General features: G+C 36.7%; 1 protein-coding gene across 1 annotated transcript in view; it reads right to left on the bottom strand.

Moving 5' to 3' along the window:
• Window positions 1–4,528: 4,528 nt before the first annotated feature.
• The window catches only part of LOC121408461 (dynein heavy chain 10, axonemal-like), a 59,213-nt gene continuing 47,881 nt past the window's right edge, over window positions 4,529–15,860 (bottom strand). The window contains exons 57-71 of the mRNA XM_041599938.1: window positions 15,676–15,811; window positions 14,713–14,867; window positions 13,890–14,108; window positions 13,180–13,453; window positions 11,638–11,894; window positions 10,710–11,048; window positions 10,157–10,357; window positions 9,572–9,877; window positions 9,041–9,212; window positions 8,241–8,372; window positions 7,687–7,898; window positions 6,947–7,114; window positions 6,357–6,537; window positions 5,470–5,615; window positions 4,529–4,824 (exon numbers count right to left, since the gene is read on the bottom strand). Of these exons, the coding sequence (XP_041455872.1) occupies window positions 4,678–4,824; window positions 5,470–5,615; window positions 6,357–6,537; window positions 6,947–7,114; window positions 7,687–7,898; window positions 8,241–8,372; window positions 9,041–9,212; window positions 9,572–9,877; window positions 10,157–10,357; window positions 10,710–11,048; window positions 11,638–11,894; window positions 13,180–13,453; window positions 13,890–14,108; window positions 14,713–14,867; window positions 15,676–15,811 (3,045 nt within the window). The 3' untranslated portion in view covers window positions 4,529–4,677. The remainder of the gene's footprint in view (window positions 4,825–5,469; window positions 5,616–6,356; window positions 6,538–6,946; window positions 7,115–7,686; window positions 7,899–8,240; window positions 8,373–9,040; window positions 9,213–9,571; window positions 9,878–10,156; window positions 10,358–10,709; window positions 11,049–11,637; window positions 11,895–13,179; window positions 13,454–13,889; window positions 14,109–14,712; window positions 14,868–15,675; window positions 15,812–15,860) is intronic.

Genomic DNA, 15,860 nt, shown 5'->3' with positions numbered 1-15,860 from the left:
AATGGCTTATATACTACTGATATGGTATCATGATGTATAGTTTTATTCCTGTAGGAGTGTGTTATTTTTGTTGTATCTGAATAAAGTAATAAAAGTAAAGCTCTCTTAAAACACACACCCACACACGCAATTGAACAAAAATATCTCATATGCAAATAATGTAGTTTTCATGTGTGCATATTTTAATGCGATCACTTCAAATTTAGAACAAATTTCCTAGATCTAAATTTAACCAAAATCAAAAGGAATACAATCAATTGAAAATCGATTTCAACATTGAGCACTTCGGTGAATAATAACATCAATTTCATATTTGCAGAATATCATATTTTAACTTTGAATACTGAAGATATCAGAACCGTTTCAAAAGAACTTACGATTATGATAACTTTATCTTTGCCATTTCTTTCAACTGCTATGGTAACAGGGGCTGACAGCTAATCCAAATAAACGATTTTATGGTATTCATTACAATGGCAAAGTTACTAGTGTCAAGGTTTGTGAAACAGGTCCCTGTAGGACAAGAAAATAATCAGCTCTCAATCAGGCCAAACACTTAGTGATTTCAAGTAGGCCGATGGAGTAGGTGCTATTGTTAGGAGCTGGTTGGACTGAAAAAGAGATCTAAAAGAGACTATAAAAATAGTTATACTTTTAAAAACTCAACACCCAGATAACACCTCTGTGTGTTGTGGCTAGTGTCTGCAATTGCCCCAACACCCACACCAGTTTCCAACTGTATACTTGAGGTCATAAATTGGAATATAATGGTGCACATTGATAATTTGATATTATTTGAAAAAAAATGATGCATACATGACTTGCTGATGATTATTTTTTCAATATCCATTTTTTCTGATAAAATCTTCATTAAATAAATTAGGGCCTTGAATAATCACTGCTTTTGTATTCGACTCCCTAAGATGTCATGAATGGGATTGTTAGGGAGTCGGACTAATGCTACCCCCATTTTCGTCATCAGTCATTTCAAGAAACATCATGAATAACAGATGTCGAAATTATGCGGCTAATGAACTAGTCTTGTCACTATATTGTTTTCATGTCTTTGTGTGACAAGCCATAGTCGCACAAAAAGTACGTCAATGCCTGATAATTTCATAAGTTAATACAAAACAAACTCCTGATTATAACAAGAGGAACACAAAACCGCAAGGTGTGTCAAAAAGTTCTTCCAATAATAAAGATCTTTGAACTAATGAGCTTACACTTATTAGGTTTAATGACCAGCTAATCAATGTCTCAGCTTAATAAAGAAAAACACAGACAAATGCAAGAATCAAAACTGGTAATTTGCCCCTCATAACAAGGTTGTTACGAGCGTATGTGACACATTATCCTCAGTGACCTTTTCTACTGTTTTTTTAAGAAAGCCAGCTTCATCCACTCCAATGACAAGTAGGATTCTCAAATTGTGTCACCAAGGGAAAATGAACTTTTGATAACGCAATTTTGTAATCGTGACGTCCCTGTGAAAGGACAACATAATTGTAGAAAAAAAAGAGAAAATATTTCATCCTCGGTATTAGAGCATTATTACGGAGGCAGATATAGTCTTGCGTCTAATGAGTGTATTCAACACTAATTATCTGTGATATAGACAGGCATGTCATGATGTCCTTTTAATGGGCATACATTGTAAAACCAAATATAGATCAGTTGTTTTATCACGCGGAGGGTGGGGGAGTTAAAAAAAGAGAGAAAATGAAATAGAGGGAGAGAGAAAGGTCTAGAAAATAAATGATATCAATTGAAAACCAAGACTAATGAAAGAGAAGAAAGTTTGTTTTATACACAGACAGCACAGGCCTCATATTTCATATCTGGAAAATAATTTATTGTAAAGAATTGACAGCAATCATACAATTCATAAGTCTGGGCCCCCGTCTTATAAAGATTTACAATAGACCCAATCAACTACACCTACAGAGAGCCAGCAACGTCAACATTTTAAGTACATGTTCATTCAAAATATTTTCGAGCCATGTTGTATATTCATACATTCATAGTTTTCTTTTAAATTCAGTCTGTTTCTATCTGTTTACAAAGAACCTTGTAAAAAATACATATTTATTCAAAATATTTTGTAAGTATGTTGTATTTTCATACATTCATAATTTTCTTAAAAATTCAGTCTGTTTGTCTCTGTTTACAAAGAACCTTGTAAAAATGTCCTGAAAAAAAATGATGCTGGTGGATTTCTATATACTTGAGGTTGATTGGATCGATCATGACTTTTTATGAGACGGGGCCCAGGGCAACTTTGTGAATAAGATCATAACTTTTAAAGGGATACTCGAGGCTGAAAATATTCATATCTCAATAAATAGAGTAAAATTCACAAAGCAAAATGCTGAAAATATAATCAAAATCGGATAACAAATAACAAAGTTATTAAATTTGAAAGATTTGCATGATTTTGTTGAAACAGTTCTCGGCATGTCTTCATGAATATTCAATGAGCAAACTGATGACATATCCCCATTTCTTTTTATTGTATAAAATAAGGATTATTTTTTTTTACCAAAACTAAAACAATTGGAGTGACAACTGATTAAGTGCATTAGTTATTTATTGCTGCAACTTATCTCATCATAATGGAGAAACATCATTTACACATGTATGAAAAAATGAAACAATTATGATTTCATGTAATAGCATAAGAAAAAGGAAAGTTGGGGTGTGACATCTGCCAACCAAATAAATATTCATCATGATGTGCATATAACTGTTTTCACAAAATAATGCTAAACTTTTAATGTCAATAACTTCGTTATTTGTTATCCGATTTTGATGAAATCATGATTTTCAGTATTTTGCCCTGTGAATTTTACTCAATTTATTTAGCCCGGAGTATCCCTTTTAAGTTGTAGAAGACATACAAACGAAAGTATGAATAATTGTAGATGCTATTAAACTTTGCATAGCGGTCAAAGAAGGCTTAAATATATTTGGAAAGTGGCTCTTTTAAGACCAAAATAATGTGAGAGATTATCATCAATGTAATAATAAATCAAAGGTGTTCTATAAAGTCATTTTATACATTACATAAGGAATTGAAAGATATCACACAAATGTTCAAGGCAGTCTGCTAGAAATTCTCATTTTAAATGGAAGGAATTCAGAAATAACTTATAAATATACACTTTCATGCAGAAGTACTCAACCCCCTTGCATTTTTTTGGACAAAGTAATCTTGTGAAATGAGTGATATTTGCATTAATAAAAAAATCAAGTGGTTACAGATTTATCATTTTTCATACCAGAACACAAAACAAGATTTATAATTCATTGTCCCACAACTCTTGCATCTTTCAGGTTGCAAATTTAAGACCAACACGTGAGGGTGTTGAATAATTGTGGATGCAATAGTATATGTAACTGCAAAAAATACCAAACAATATATATTGAAATATATCATACAAATCTTCAAGGTAGTCGGCACAAAATCATGAAAAGATAGAATTCAATATATCATAACCAATATACATGAATATAAAGATAAATCGAACAAGAAATGGGAATGCATCAATAATATATACAAAGTCACCATTCTCAAATTGTTCATTTGAAAACAAATAATACAGATATCATTGCAATTATCAGAGGCTAGTGAAGCCAACTGTGAAGCACTTTGTAACTGCAACAAAAATGCACTTTTCCAAATACTCAATATATTGATTCAATGAAGAAATTCAAAGGGAAAATATATATATATATATACACATGTATATAGAAATAGCTTCATAAAACAATAAAAACTGCATAGCAAATGTGAAATATCAATCCAATTTGTATCAAGCATTTCAAGGTGAAAGAATGTAATATTCATTTGGATGGATGGATAATAAGATAAACCATGTGATATATACATCAGTATCACAATCAAAACAGAGTCACTCTCAAACAAGCAATTGTAAACAATCAAGGTTGTTGTTGGATGGACTTGATTATCTTATTTGGACGGAATATATACACATGAAATATGCATGTTTGGTACACATGTTAGGAAATTCAGAGGCAGAGATATAAATATCCATATATTTTCAATAAATTTTTCATAATGTACAAATAAAATTCATTTTCAAAATAGATTCATGTAATATAATGAATATAATGAAATGTTATGCAGGTGAATGTACTTCTGAGAAGTTTAAATCACGACACCATATAAGCTATAAACAAGAATGAAATTGCAAACGTCACAGTATCGCTTGGCAAACATCTAAATGGTGAACTGCGGAAATTATTTCACAAAAATCCTAGGATCACAAAAGTTTATCTTACCTGGGGCCTGTTGCAGAAAGAGGTGCGTTTAAACGCAAGTCAAAATATCAAGCGCAAGTCCCAAATATGGGTGTTTCATTGGCTGAAAATCAAGTTGCGCAAGATTTTTTGAGTTGCATTTGATTGCAACTCTTTCTGCAATGGGCCCCTGGACATAAGGCATTACCATAAATGTACTGTGTGATCAGTCATAATTGTTTAGACATTGGCACTAATCCTAATCCTCCTAAGTAGAAGGCACACGTCTTTATATATCGGAAATCAATAAATGGTATTCAGACAATGTTATTCATCTTCATCAAAGTTCAGTTGCGAGTCTTCGGCATCTCCCTGCATGGACCATTCATGGGTGTTTAGAAAGTAGAGTTAAGCCTAATCAGTGTTAAGCACCAGACAAACACCTTGTAACACCCAATGTGAAATGTGCTCGGTAGTAGCCAGATCAGCCTCAAACACCAACCCTACGCCCATGGCATTACGACGCTGAGATGTGGTGTACACTGGTGTTCGGAATGTGTTCTGTGGAAATGAATAAAAGTTTGCATTTAGTCAAAACCAATATGAAATGAATACAAATAAATAAATATCAAACTTTGTTCTGAGCCAATGATAGCATATAATAGTATGCATTAATAGAAATGAAAAAAAGTATATGAATGAATTTAAAACCAATATCATCATTTAGAGAAGGGTTGATGAGTGTTGAAATGTTTTCTCCAACATGATAAAGAATGTAGTTATGAAGAGGACAGTTATTGTGTTAATCTACACTTCCTCTCTGGAGTTTGATTGATCCACACTTCTTGCCACCTTGTAACAAATGTTGCTTGTCTCTGCAACATTTTATTTTATGCCTGACTTTGTACACAAAATGTTGCTGGCATATCTTGGGCCATATCTAATGGAGCATTTAGTTGAAATGTCCACTTGTTTTCATAAAAAATGTCTGATTTGAATGAATAAAGACAAACTTTGAACATTTCTGTCAAAGTCTTCCATCTACATAAAGACTTCTGCAACCTTTGACTATTGAACATTGAACATGCAACCCCTGATCTATTCAGACCCTTACGCACATTTGCATTTATGAGCAAGGTGTTAAGTTGGCCCCTTGAACGGTTCTTTAGTTATCCCAAATTTGATCTCAATAGGAGATATACCGACCTGCAGTTTGAGTCTGTGTGCTTCAATGGGAATCACTTTGAGGATGGGAAGTTCTTGAATGAGAACCTTAGGGCGTGGTCTCATCAGACATGCATTATCGACGTCCCAGGCAGCACCCTCCAGGTATAGTCCAGTCACAAAGCAACCTGTCATACACAAATAAGGAGATCGGATTGAATGTTACCTGCTTAACAGGGTTTTTACCATTACAACATCTCAAGGTAAGGACTTATCAGTAGCTTCATACCCACTGATTGATGATGGATTTGTTTCTTTTAAAAGAGGGTATGTTACAAGGGAACTCTGCGCTTCAAACATATTTTGTTTATGCTTAGTTCCTACAATGTATCAGTATCAATGCAACACTATATTCCGTCAATTTATTTTTGTTATGCATGGTGGAAAATAAAACAAAGAATGACACCCTAATTCCTCCTCATGGCGTTATCACTATTAGCAATATCCTCCACTCCAACATCATGGATATCATCACTATTACCCACATCACCATCACCATCATCATCATCATCATCATCACCATCACCATCACCACCATCATCATCATCACCATCACCATCATCATCATCATCATCATATCATCATATCATCATCACCATCATCATCATCATCATTATCATATCATCATATCATAATCATCATCACAACAATCCTTATCACTGTAATTATTAACACAACAAACCATCTTGTCCTTTTGCTACCCATCTTACTTTCCTCATTCTACCTTCTTGAGATGATGATCCTCATCATCATGTTGACCACCATCACTATCACTATCATCATCACCATCACCACCACTACCATCATCAGTACTATTTTTCAATACCTACAGCCTAATAAGAAAAGGAATATCATTTTATTTTACAAACCTGAATGTGCTCTTTCTGTGACCTCATCCGGGGTGACATAGTGAGTCACAGACGTATACAGAGTTGACTTGTCGAGTGGCCACCCGTTCTTGCGACACGTGGCTTGAACCAATGCAGTCAGATAGGACTCTGGGATGTGTAGACCACTGAGCCACATGACTGGGGGCTCAGCTTCATTCACCTGTGGGGAAAATATAAACATGAGAAATAAACTCAAATGGACATAATTCGATGCCCAAGTATGGCCAAGAACGACACATATTGTGTCCCAATGAATTATTTGCACATTCAATTAATAATGCAAAATCCAAGAATTCAGAACTTAGCAATCATAAAATATAATGAACTATGTATTATATGAAAGTGTAGCCTATGTTTTGCTCCTCGTTGTAAATTGCGATCAGGCAAGCTTGAATGTTTATGAATTATTCTATGCGATAAATGCAAATGTTCAGGCTTTGCTGTGATAACAAAATCAACATTAACAAAATATACTTTTCGTTTCACAAGTTAATGTTAGCTTAGTAAGATTTGTGCACTAAATAACTAAAAGAATGAAAAGCATGAGAGCTTAATGGTGCGTGACTTACCCATGTGGTGTACTGGTTGAAGCGCCGCTGGAAGTGTAGCATCCAGTTCCCTAGTGCCTTGAGGGTGTCTGGTGCTAAGCGTCTCCAGATATGAGGGATCTGACCATTGAAGAGTGCTCTAGCTACGTTATCAAGCTCGTTGCTCATACCGACCTCTCCCTTCAAAGCCTACGATGGGGGAAAAATGAATCATATAATAAACACCAATTGTTTTATCAAATATGCTACTTTATTAACCCATGAGTAATATGGGAGGGTGACACAATTATGCTCCTGCGACATTTGCTAAGGTCTTAATATCTCACAGGGCATAGGGTTAGAGTTAGGACTGTAATATAGATTTTGGTTCAGAATAATGGCAGGTTTAGGATTAGGTATTATTTAGTTTCGGAGGTTGAGGTTAGGTTTTCATGTTTGGTTTAACATGCAGAAATTCCATCAGAGCAATTATTGCTGGAGCGAATGTCAAGATACGGGAGAGTATGCTGAAGTTGAATCCCTTGGGAATAGACATCTGCTGGACATTGGAGAAATTTGACTTGGAAGAAGTAAACATCACAAGCTATTTTATCTTGTTTTAAACATGGCTTCAACTTAGGCAATTATTTTACCTTCGAGGAGGTTAACTCATGGAGACGTCACTGTATTTGAATATTTGCACGTTATTGTCTCTGACAAAAACTGTTGCAATGTTGAGGCAGTATACAATTAGTTATTTATCAAATTGCTAGGATACTTACTCTCTGGAGTTCTGCCAATGAGCGAGCCATCCTGGCTATCAATCGGTTAAACCTCTCCAGCTCTTGCAGGAGTACAACAGTTGTAGGTGTGATGTCAAGACCATACTTCTTACGGATCTTATCAAGGTCAAATTGCTGGGGTAGCTTGTTTTGGATGTCAGATGCAATACCAGCAATGAAGTCATCACGACTGATGCCTTGACCAGAGTCACCTATTCCCAGAATACAAAATAGATGATGACATAAACCGTGAAATAATGATAGGGAATACAGATATATCTTCAACTTTATTGGCACCCACATAAATTATGACCATCATTGAAATTGTTTTCCCTATGTATTAAGCACTAGCATCATCATCATCATCATCATCATCACTAACCCCATCATTATCACAACCATTAAAGATATTATCAGTAGCGTTATCAACTTTAAATGAAGTCAGATTTTAAAAAAGATTTTTCTCAGGTAAACCAGCTTCTCAAACTGTCCTTTTGTTTTTTGTATACAAGTTTGACTCATACATGGAAATCTCAAGAGAAAATCCTACTGACCTGTTTGAGGTTGTAGTTCAACTAGCTGTGCCCACATATCTCTAGCAGCCTGTGTGTAGTAGTTAATCTCAGCATTGGGATGTAGACCAAATACTTCTGGAGTGTTTGCTAGGGGCAGGCCTTCAATCAGCTCTGTGCAATACAATCAACATATATATCAATGCCTTGAGAATTACTAACATTGGACTTTCACTACATGCACAGTTAAAAAGAGACTAAATTGGGTAATTGGGTAAACAAGGACGTATAGCAAAAATGTGAGTGTGGATGACTTTTTCTCCCATTTCTATAATAATCATATAAAATCATGTGATTCCGAAGAAACAGACAAAACTCACATCTGCAAAATCATTTATTGAACCTGCTTCTACTATTAGCATGTTTTCCTTCTGTAAATTTAGGAATTGTCAAATTAGATTTAGAATATCATAAGAATTCCAATAAGGAACCTTTTCCACTGTTTTGGTTGTATTCTGATAATTATCATTCACTGAGACAACCTTACTGTTTCATCATGATAAAAATACTTGTCATTTATCATTCTTCATATTGCTTGTCAAGTTGCTCACTAGTTTTCAATTTCTAACTATCAGTATTTCATATTTAATGCAAAAATACATGTTACTCAAATAGATAGTGGAAAAACAAGAAGTTATGATATCACAAAATTATAACCACGCATTCCATTATTCCATCTATCATTATCAAGACAAGGTTTACAACATAGTAACATAACACCTTCTATAAAACAATTTGTGTTAGAATAATGTCGTAGGACACACTTCTGGCAGTGGACTTACGTGTATAATTATCCTTTGGTCCATACTCTGGAATGCAGTAATCTACCGACTCATTACAATAGAAATGGAACGGTTGGAATGTATCAAAGATGAAGTCTCCCATGTATTCATCCATATAGGTGTTCAGGATACGTCGGTCAAAGTTATCAATGGCTCGACCACCATACATAACCTACAGGTAGAGATCGATATCGGTTCTTATCAAATCATTGTATAAAATGCGAAGCATCAATGTAAGGTACATGTAAAGGGACAATGACCAAAGCTGCCATAAAAGGCCCTCTTACCCAAAAAATCTAATATCAATGACAGATTCTAATTATCCATGAAAAAAAATGTTCACAGGTGAAATCAGAGCTTGTGATTGCAATTGGTAACAAGTTTTATCAAACAATATTCAACAGATTAGAACATTTTATTTCCAAGGACATTAAAGGAAGATTGTAACTGAACATATTTTTGGCAAACTTTTTGTGGGCTTTAAGTTGGCAGGACATATACATGTTATATATCTAGCAATATAAAGCTAACCTCTCCAATCAGGTACTTCAAGCTGTTCCATGGGATCTTGGTGTCTCCTTGCTCAAAGGCTTTGGTCAGGTACGTTCCAAGGATCTCCTGACACACCCGGAAATCAGATTCGTTGAAGTCATAGGGGACGTTCCAGCCAATCTTGCCATACTTGCGCCTCTCCTGGACCACGGCATGGAAGAAGGCTAGGACAAAGACCAACGGTTTGAAGGCTTCGTGAGGACAGTCCTCAAGGACCTGGGCTGAGATCTTGTGGTAGGTGCTACGTAGGTTCAGCTTGAGACCGTTGGGAGGTTCAGTTACAACCTGTTCAAGGAGAGAAATCATGAAAATCCAACTAAATCCGAGAATCAGCACCAAATCAGATTTCATCTGCAACCCTCTCTGACTAGAAGGTAAGAATCAGGACCACAGCACCTCAAAATGCATTTTACAAGACCATTTAAACCTAGAATCCAATGACTGGGCTTATAATATGTACAGCACTACCAAAAATTGTTCCAATGTACCAAGCACTACATAAAACAAATTGCTGGATATTATCAATACCTAGGAATTGAAGGAATATTTTCAATTGCGACTTACCTTAAATGACCTCTGTAGGATTCCGATGGGGAAAGCTGGGGTAGGGTCAGTAGTAAGCCAGAGTCTGAAGTCAGGATGAGGTTTGACAATCCTCTCGAGAGCCTTCTCCAGATCACGGAGCCACTTGGCCAACAAGTGACAGTTCTGCAACATCAGCCACTGTCCTCTGGCTATGGCTGTCTCAAGTAGTTGAAGGGCAACCTGACAGAGATACAAAAGTTGACAGCATCGTTAGTTTATGCATGTAGTAAGAGTGGCTCATATAAAGACCTTTATTAGATCACAGAGACCACTTGGCCAAGAAGCAAGAGTTCTGCAACATGATAATTTTTTTTCTTTTAAAACCTTCCACGGGAAGGATAAACCTACTCCTTTTCTGAATTACTTCCATAGTGGAAACAGCTTGGTAAAACTCAGTCATATATGTACAGTCTCAAACTGTATGTTTTTAGTTTCAAGAAAAAACCCCAACCAACAAAAGATTCCACTGTATGCCAAGATTCAAGTTCTCTTTTCTTCACTCCCTAACATATAAAAAAGATCAACATCTTACCTTCTCCTGACCTTGACCCATAGAAAGGAACTTCAGCTTGTTACCCCCAAAGCCAGACCTCTCAGCCAGCTTGGTAAGATCACTAGCAGGATCTGAACCAGGACTCAGGATGAAGACGATGGGAGACAGCGGAGAACTCTGCTCAAAGATGGCCTCAAAGCTGATCACAGGAGGAGTGACATACTTCTCACCCATACGAGACGTGACAAAATCAGTGATGGCACGGTAGACACGGTCCACACGGAAGCAACGCAGCAGAAGGAGGCGTTGGAACTCGTTAAGACCATCCTTGTATTTCATAGGGAAGGCCACTTGCTCTGGGGCATCTTGGTCATACCACTGTAGGTGATAAGAATACAAATAAACAATTTTTGTCACTACACCTGTGAAAAAATAAAATAACAATTCTTGTGTAGCTGTCAAAGAAAGAAAAAAGCTAGGATTCGATGACCAGGGTAATATTATTCCTTGAAATGCATGTGCAATATAAATATTCACAGCCAAGCCTAAGCCGGGTTATAATATCCAAGTCCTTTTGAAGCGCATAGAGATGTTATAATCCTTATAGCATATCTGCAAAGTGCTTAGAGATGCTGTTCTGATGTATTAAGTGCTATTAAAAGCAATACATTATCATTCTTATTTTCATTATTTCATCATTTTTATCAATAAAAAAAATAACATATAAATTGTGCCAAGCAAACATTTACATGAAACTTATCAGATCCTTTGGTTTGGTTTAAATTGGTGCATATTCAGGTACATGAATGACAGACAGAAGGCAAGCTACCTGACTTTCTTGTCATGCAATGGCTAATTTCTCTCTTTTCTTTTTTTTTTTTTTGAAATATGAATCTTGAAAATAGAAATAAAAGTCCCATGCCATAATACAATCACTTCCAAGGATGACAGACAATTCAGCTCTTACCTCTTTCCAGATTTTCTCATTCTTCTCCAGATCATCCGGTAGAGTGTGGAAGACATCAGCAAGCTCTGTCAGTTTCATTACATCTTCCCAGCCCTGCTCCGGAATCCACTTATGAGGTCGACTACGACGGTTCTTCTCCAGAGACAGGTTGCCCTTGATGAAGAAATCCAGCTCCTCCTGGGGCAAGTTGTCCTCCGATTGTTCCAGCTTGATGGTCATTTGGAAGGAGAAGAGAAGCTTGTGTTTCTCGAACAATCCTGCAGAAGAGAGTGATGTAATAATATGTTATTATCTCTCCCTCAATAAAAACTTAAACTTTATTCTAATCTCTCTCACTCTTAGAACAAGTCATTGAGTCATGTCTACTGATGCATCCAATAAAAGGTGATCATATTACAACCGGAAGTCTTTGAAATTTTCCTGCCTTGGGACACACAGGCGTCTCCAAAACCCTGCACAGACTTATTCTAACATCTAATTGAGAATAGGCCCGTTTCGGGTACACGTGTACAAGCACGGTCAAGTCAGTGCACGTGTACTAAATTCCATCACCGTGTACACGGTAGCATCTGCATGAAGCTTGCATGGGACTACAAAGTCAGTGAACAAGCTCACAGCCTCACATTAAATCTTAGTTCTCAGACACTGTACATGTTTTAATCACTAATATGCCAATATATTTCAACTAAGCTAGAGTGAGTTCACTTCCAAAATCGCCGATTTAATCCACATTCATTCTGGAGACTCAAGTTTTTGTACCACGAAATGGGTCTGCTCCGGTCTCAAAAGCGTTGCTCAATCACACTCAGAGCCAATTTGAGAATCACCAATTGCGACAGTGATCATTGCTACAACTTACGTGTTATACGCTCGTACACATGTGCTACAAGCCTACAAACAAACACTCCTCAAATTGGCAACAAAATAATGAAAAATCAATCGATAACTTCAGTTACACTTAATTCTGCAGCGATCTGTGCATGCATGTACGGTACAGCATACAAAATGCGCATCCAACGAACGTCGGCGCTAGCTAGGGCCCTGCACTGATTTTCTTTTGCATTCTTTATTAATTTAATGCGCTGCTAAGCTGAGTAAACTTTTAATTTGCACCAATTTTTGTGGATTGATACTTCAAACTTCTCAGGTAAGCTTTAAAACCGTGACTTAGGCTATATATATTATAGACCCCTTTTTATGACATGTTGATGCGGGTCATTGTCGACATGAAAACATAACTCGCTCTCACAGTGTTTACAACGTGTACACGACCGAAAAACATGCCATGTACACGTACATCAAAAATGGACCTTCAAAACGGGCCTAATTGAGAAGGATTACTTTGATCATCATTTATAATAAATTTCTACATATTCTTTCAATCTGTACTGTATAGACAATCACTCATTCTATAATTGCTTTCTTGTCAATAGTATTCACACCACCCTAACCCTATGATGAGTCACTTTCAACAGACATCACTACTATCGACCGTAGCGATGATTTTTCTCACAACTGATATCATCGCCACCTTATCCTTACCTGTGCATGCGTAGTTGTAGATGTTATGCGTGAGGGTATCCATGATGTTGCGGAGTCGTTTCACGAGGATGGAGTCTGGGAGACTCTTCTTGAGCGAGAGCTGGAAGACTTCCAGGAAAGCAGCCAGTGAGTACTGGTACATGCTGTTGATCAGGGCCATCTCAGACAGGACAAAGAACAGAATGGCTCCTCGCTTGGCTGCAGGGCGGTAGCCGTCACGAAGCTTGTCGATGTCGACAGCTGTGGTGGCAGCCAGCTTCAGCTTCTCTGTAACCTGTGTGGTGGTTATAAGGATATTTACTTGTTGAATGATTTTCATTAATCTCCATTAATCTTTTTAACCAATAAGCATTTAAACATCTGGGAGGGAACAATCAAAATAGACAAGGTAAAGGCAAGTTTGGTTATTTTAATAATAACGAATTATTTGATTTACATCAATTTTCAATATTTTTCTTAAACCCGAAATGCATTAAAACATCACGGTGGAAACAGCCGAAGACAGAGGAAACAAGTAGAGGAGAGTAAGAACAGGCACTGATCGGGATGAGGTGGGCATTTGTCTCAGTGTTTTGCCAAAAGTTGAACAAAAAAGGAACCCAATGATGAGATAAATTCACCCTTTTACTGTTCGGTCACACATAAATCTTTATGAAAAACCTTCCTTGAATATTACTTTAAACAGTAAAGCTATCACCAGAGACACCTACTTCCGAAGCCTTAGACTTGGTCTCCTCGAGAGTAGATACCAGCTCCACATTGTCCAACATGTTACCAGTGGATGTTGCCAACTCTCTGAGCAGGGAGTCTTCAAGATCTTTCAGGAGACGTTTGTTATCGCTAGTCTCCTGGATCAGACGTTCTCTCTGCTCCTCAAGCTCCTTACGCTCAAAACCAACAATCACACTGAGTAACTGATCTTCTAGACCCTGTCAAAGACAATATCAAGACAGTTAATGTAAAGTGAGTAACTTTTGCTAAGATTCAACATCAAAATCAATGATTCAAGGTAATGAAAGTACAAGTCATATCATACACTTTACACAATCAAAATTCAATACAGCAATTACTATAGTTTCTGAGATATGTGGGGGCCTTCAAGGCGATGCCACACAAATTTTTGATGAAATGCACATATCCCACTGGAAATGTGTCCTTTAGAGCAAAACAAACCTCAGCTGTGGCACACTGAATATACAAATGTGTGGTCAGCCAAAACTGTCGTACATGTATCTGCACTGCATTGACTTTGCACATGGAAGAGTGATAAAACCTTTTGCTTGATCGTGCGCATTGAAATGGCAGTCAGGGTTGTTTGTATCCCCTATGCCACTTCTGTAGGGAAAATTTTAACCGCTCAAAACTGAAATTACAAGTATAAAGCTCTTCTGCCATACTTAGTCTGATTCTTTTTTTCGTGTAAAAATAAAGATACCAAAGTCAAGCAACTGTCATGGTCTTTCCAATCATACTTTAACATGCATTTGTCTATGAAACTGAAAAAAAGAATAGATATCATGGATTGTTCCTTACTTTGAGTGTCACAGTATAGTTGATAACCATAGCCTTGCCAAAGACTGCTGGTGTGTACTTAGGGTTTGATAGCTTGGTGTCCAGGTAAAGACGGAAGTTTGGATCATAGTCAACCTCTTTGTCTCCAAGCATGATGAACTCCCTACCAGCAGCACCTACACATAAAATTCAGGGTAGAAATCAGATTGCAATTCAGAGATTGGGTAATTTCAATATCGGTGGTGGTGTTAGAAGCACAATTCAGATTGCCTTCCCTTGCTTCATAACCTCTTATGGTATGTCTTCCTTCGGCAAGAAATTTACCGATATTGGGTTGCACTCAACCTAGGAGAGGTGAATGGTTACCCGGCAGGATTAATTCCTTGAATGCAAGGAGTGTTGAAAGGCAGCTTGAGATAAAGCCAGGATAATGATAATAATAACAATGTGCCTCGGAACGAATTATTTCTATAAAGATGGAATTATATAAATGCCTATTATTGTTCTTATTAATTTACAAAATGATCCATATCATACTATGGAAGTCTTAACACCTCATATGATATGCCCAATGACCAGCTTTATTATGAGATCGGAGATGTGGTGATGTAAAAGTGAGCCTAACTCTAACTCCAAAAGATCTTGAAAATTCCCAATGTGATTGGCAGATTTTGGATACCCTATTGCTAATAAATATCCAAATTTGCCCAGGTAATTAAACAAAATTGGACAGAATTTCCTTAACCATAATCAAATTGATCAATTCATAAACTCTGCGTTCAGATGCTTGTTTAAAACCAGAATTTCATTCTACAAAGATTGTATTGTAACTCGAGCAGATGGGAAGAAATTTGATTGAGAATCTGATTGGCTCCCCCATGACATGTTGCGCATGAAAATCAAACTGACAGAAAGTTTTATAGATCTTTTCTCTGTTAAGGGTTGCTATGAATATGACTAATGCTGAGAGTGATTTGTTCTCACCTTTAATGTTCTTCTCAAGGACATTGTCAATGACAGGATCAATGTACTCGTCTACATCTTGGAAGAGGAATGGGAAGCCATATTTGATGGCCAGCTCAAGTTGTTTCAAGAAGTCTGGATCATTAAAAGTACACACCTACAAAACAATGAATAAGACAAATATGAAATCTGTCTCTAAAGACAAC

Source organism: Lytechinus variegatus, chromosome 2 (genome assembly GCF_018143015.1).
Source record: "Lytechinus variegatus isolate NC3 chromosome 2, Lvar_3.0, whole genome shotgun sequence".
NCBI classification, from domain to species: domain Eukaryota; kingdom Metazoa; phylum Echinodermata; class Echinoidea; order Temnopleuroida; family Toxopneustidae; genus Lytechinus; species Lytechinus variegatus.
Note: the sequence above shows the minus strand (reverse complement) of the source record. Positions and strands in the feature narration are given on the sequence as shown.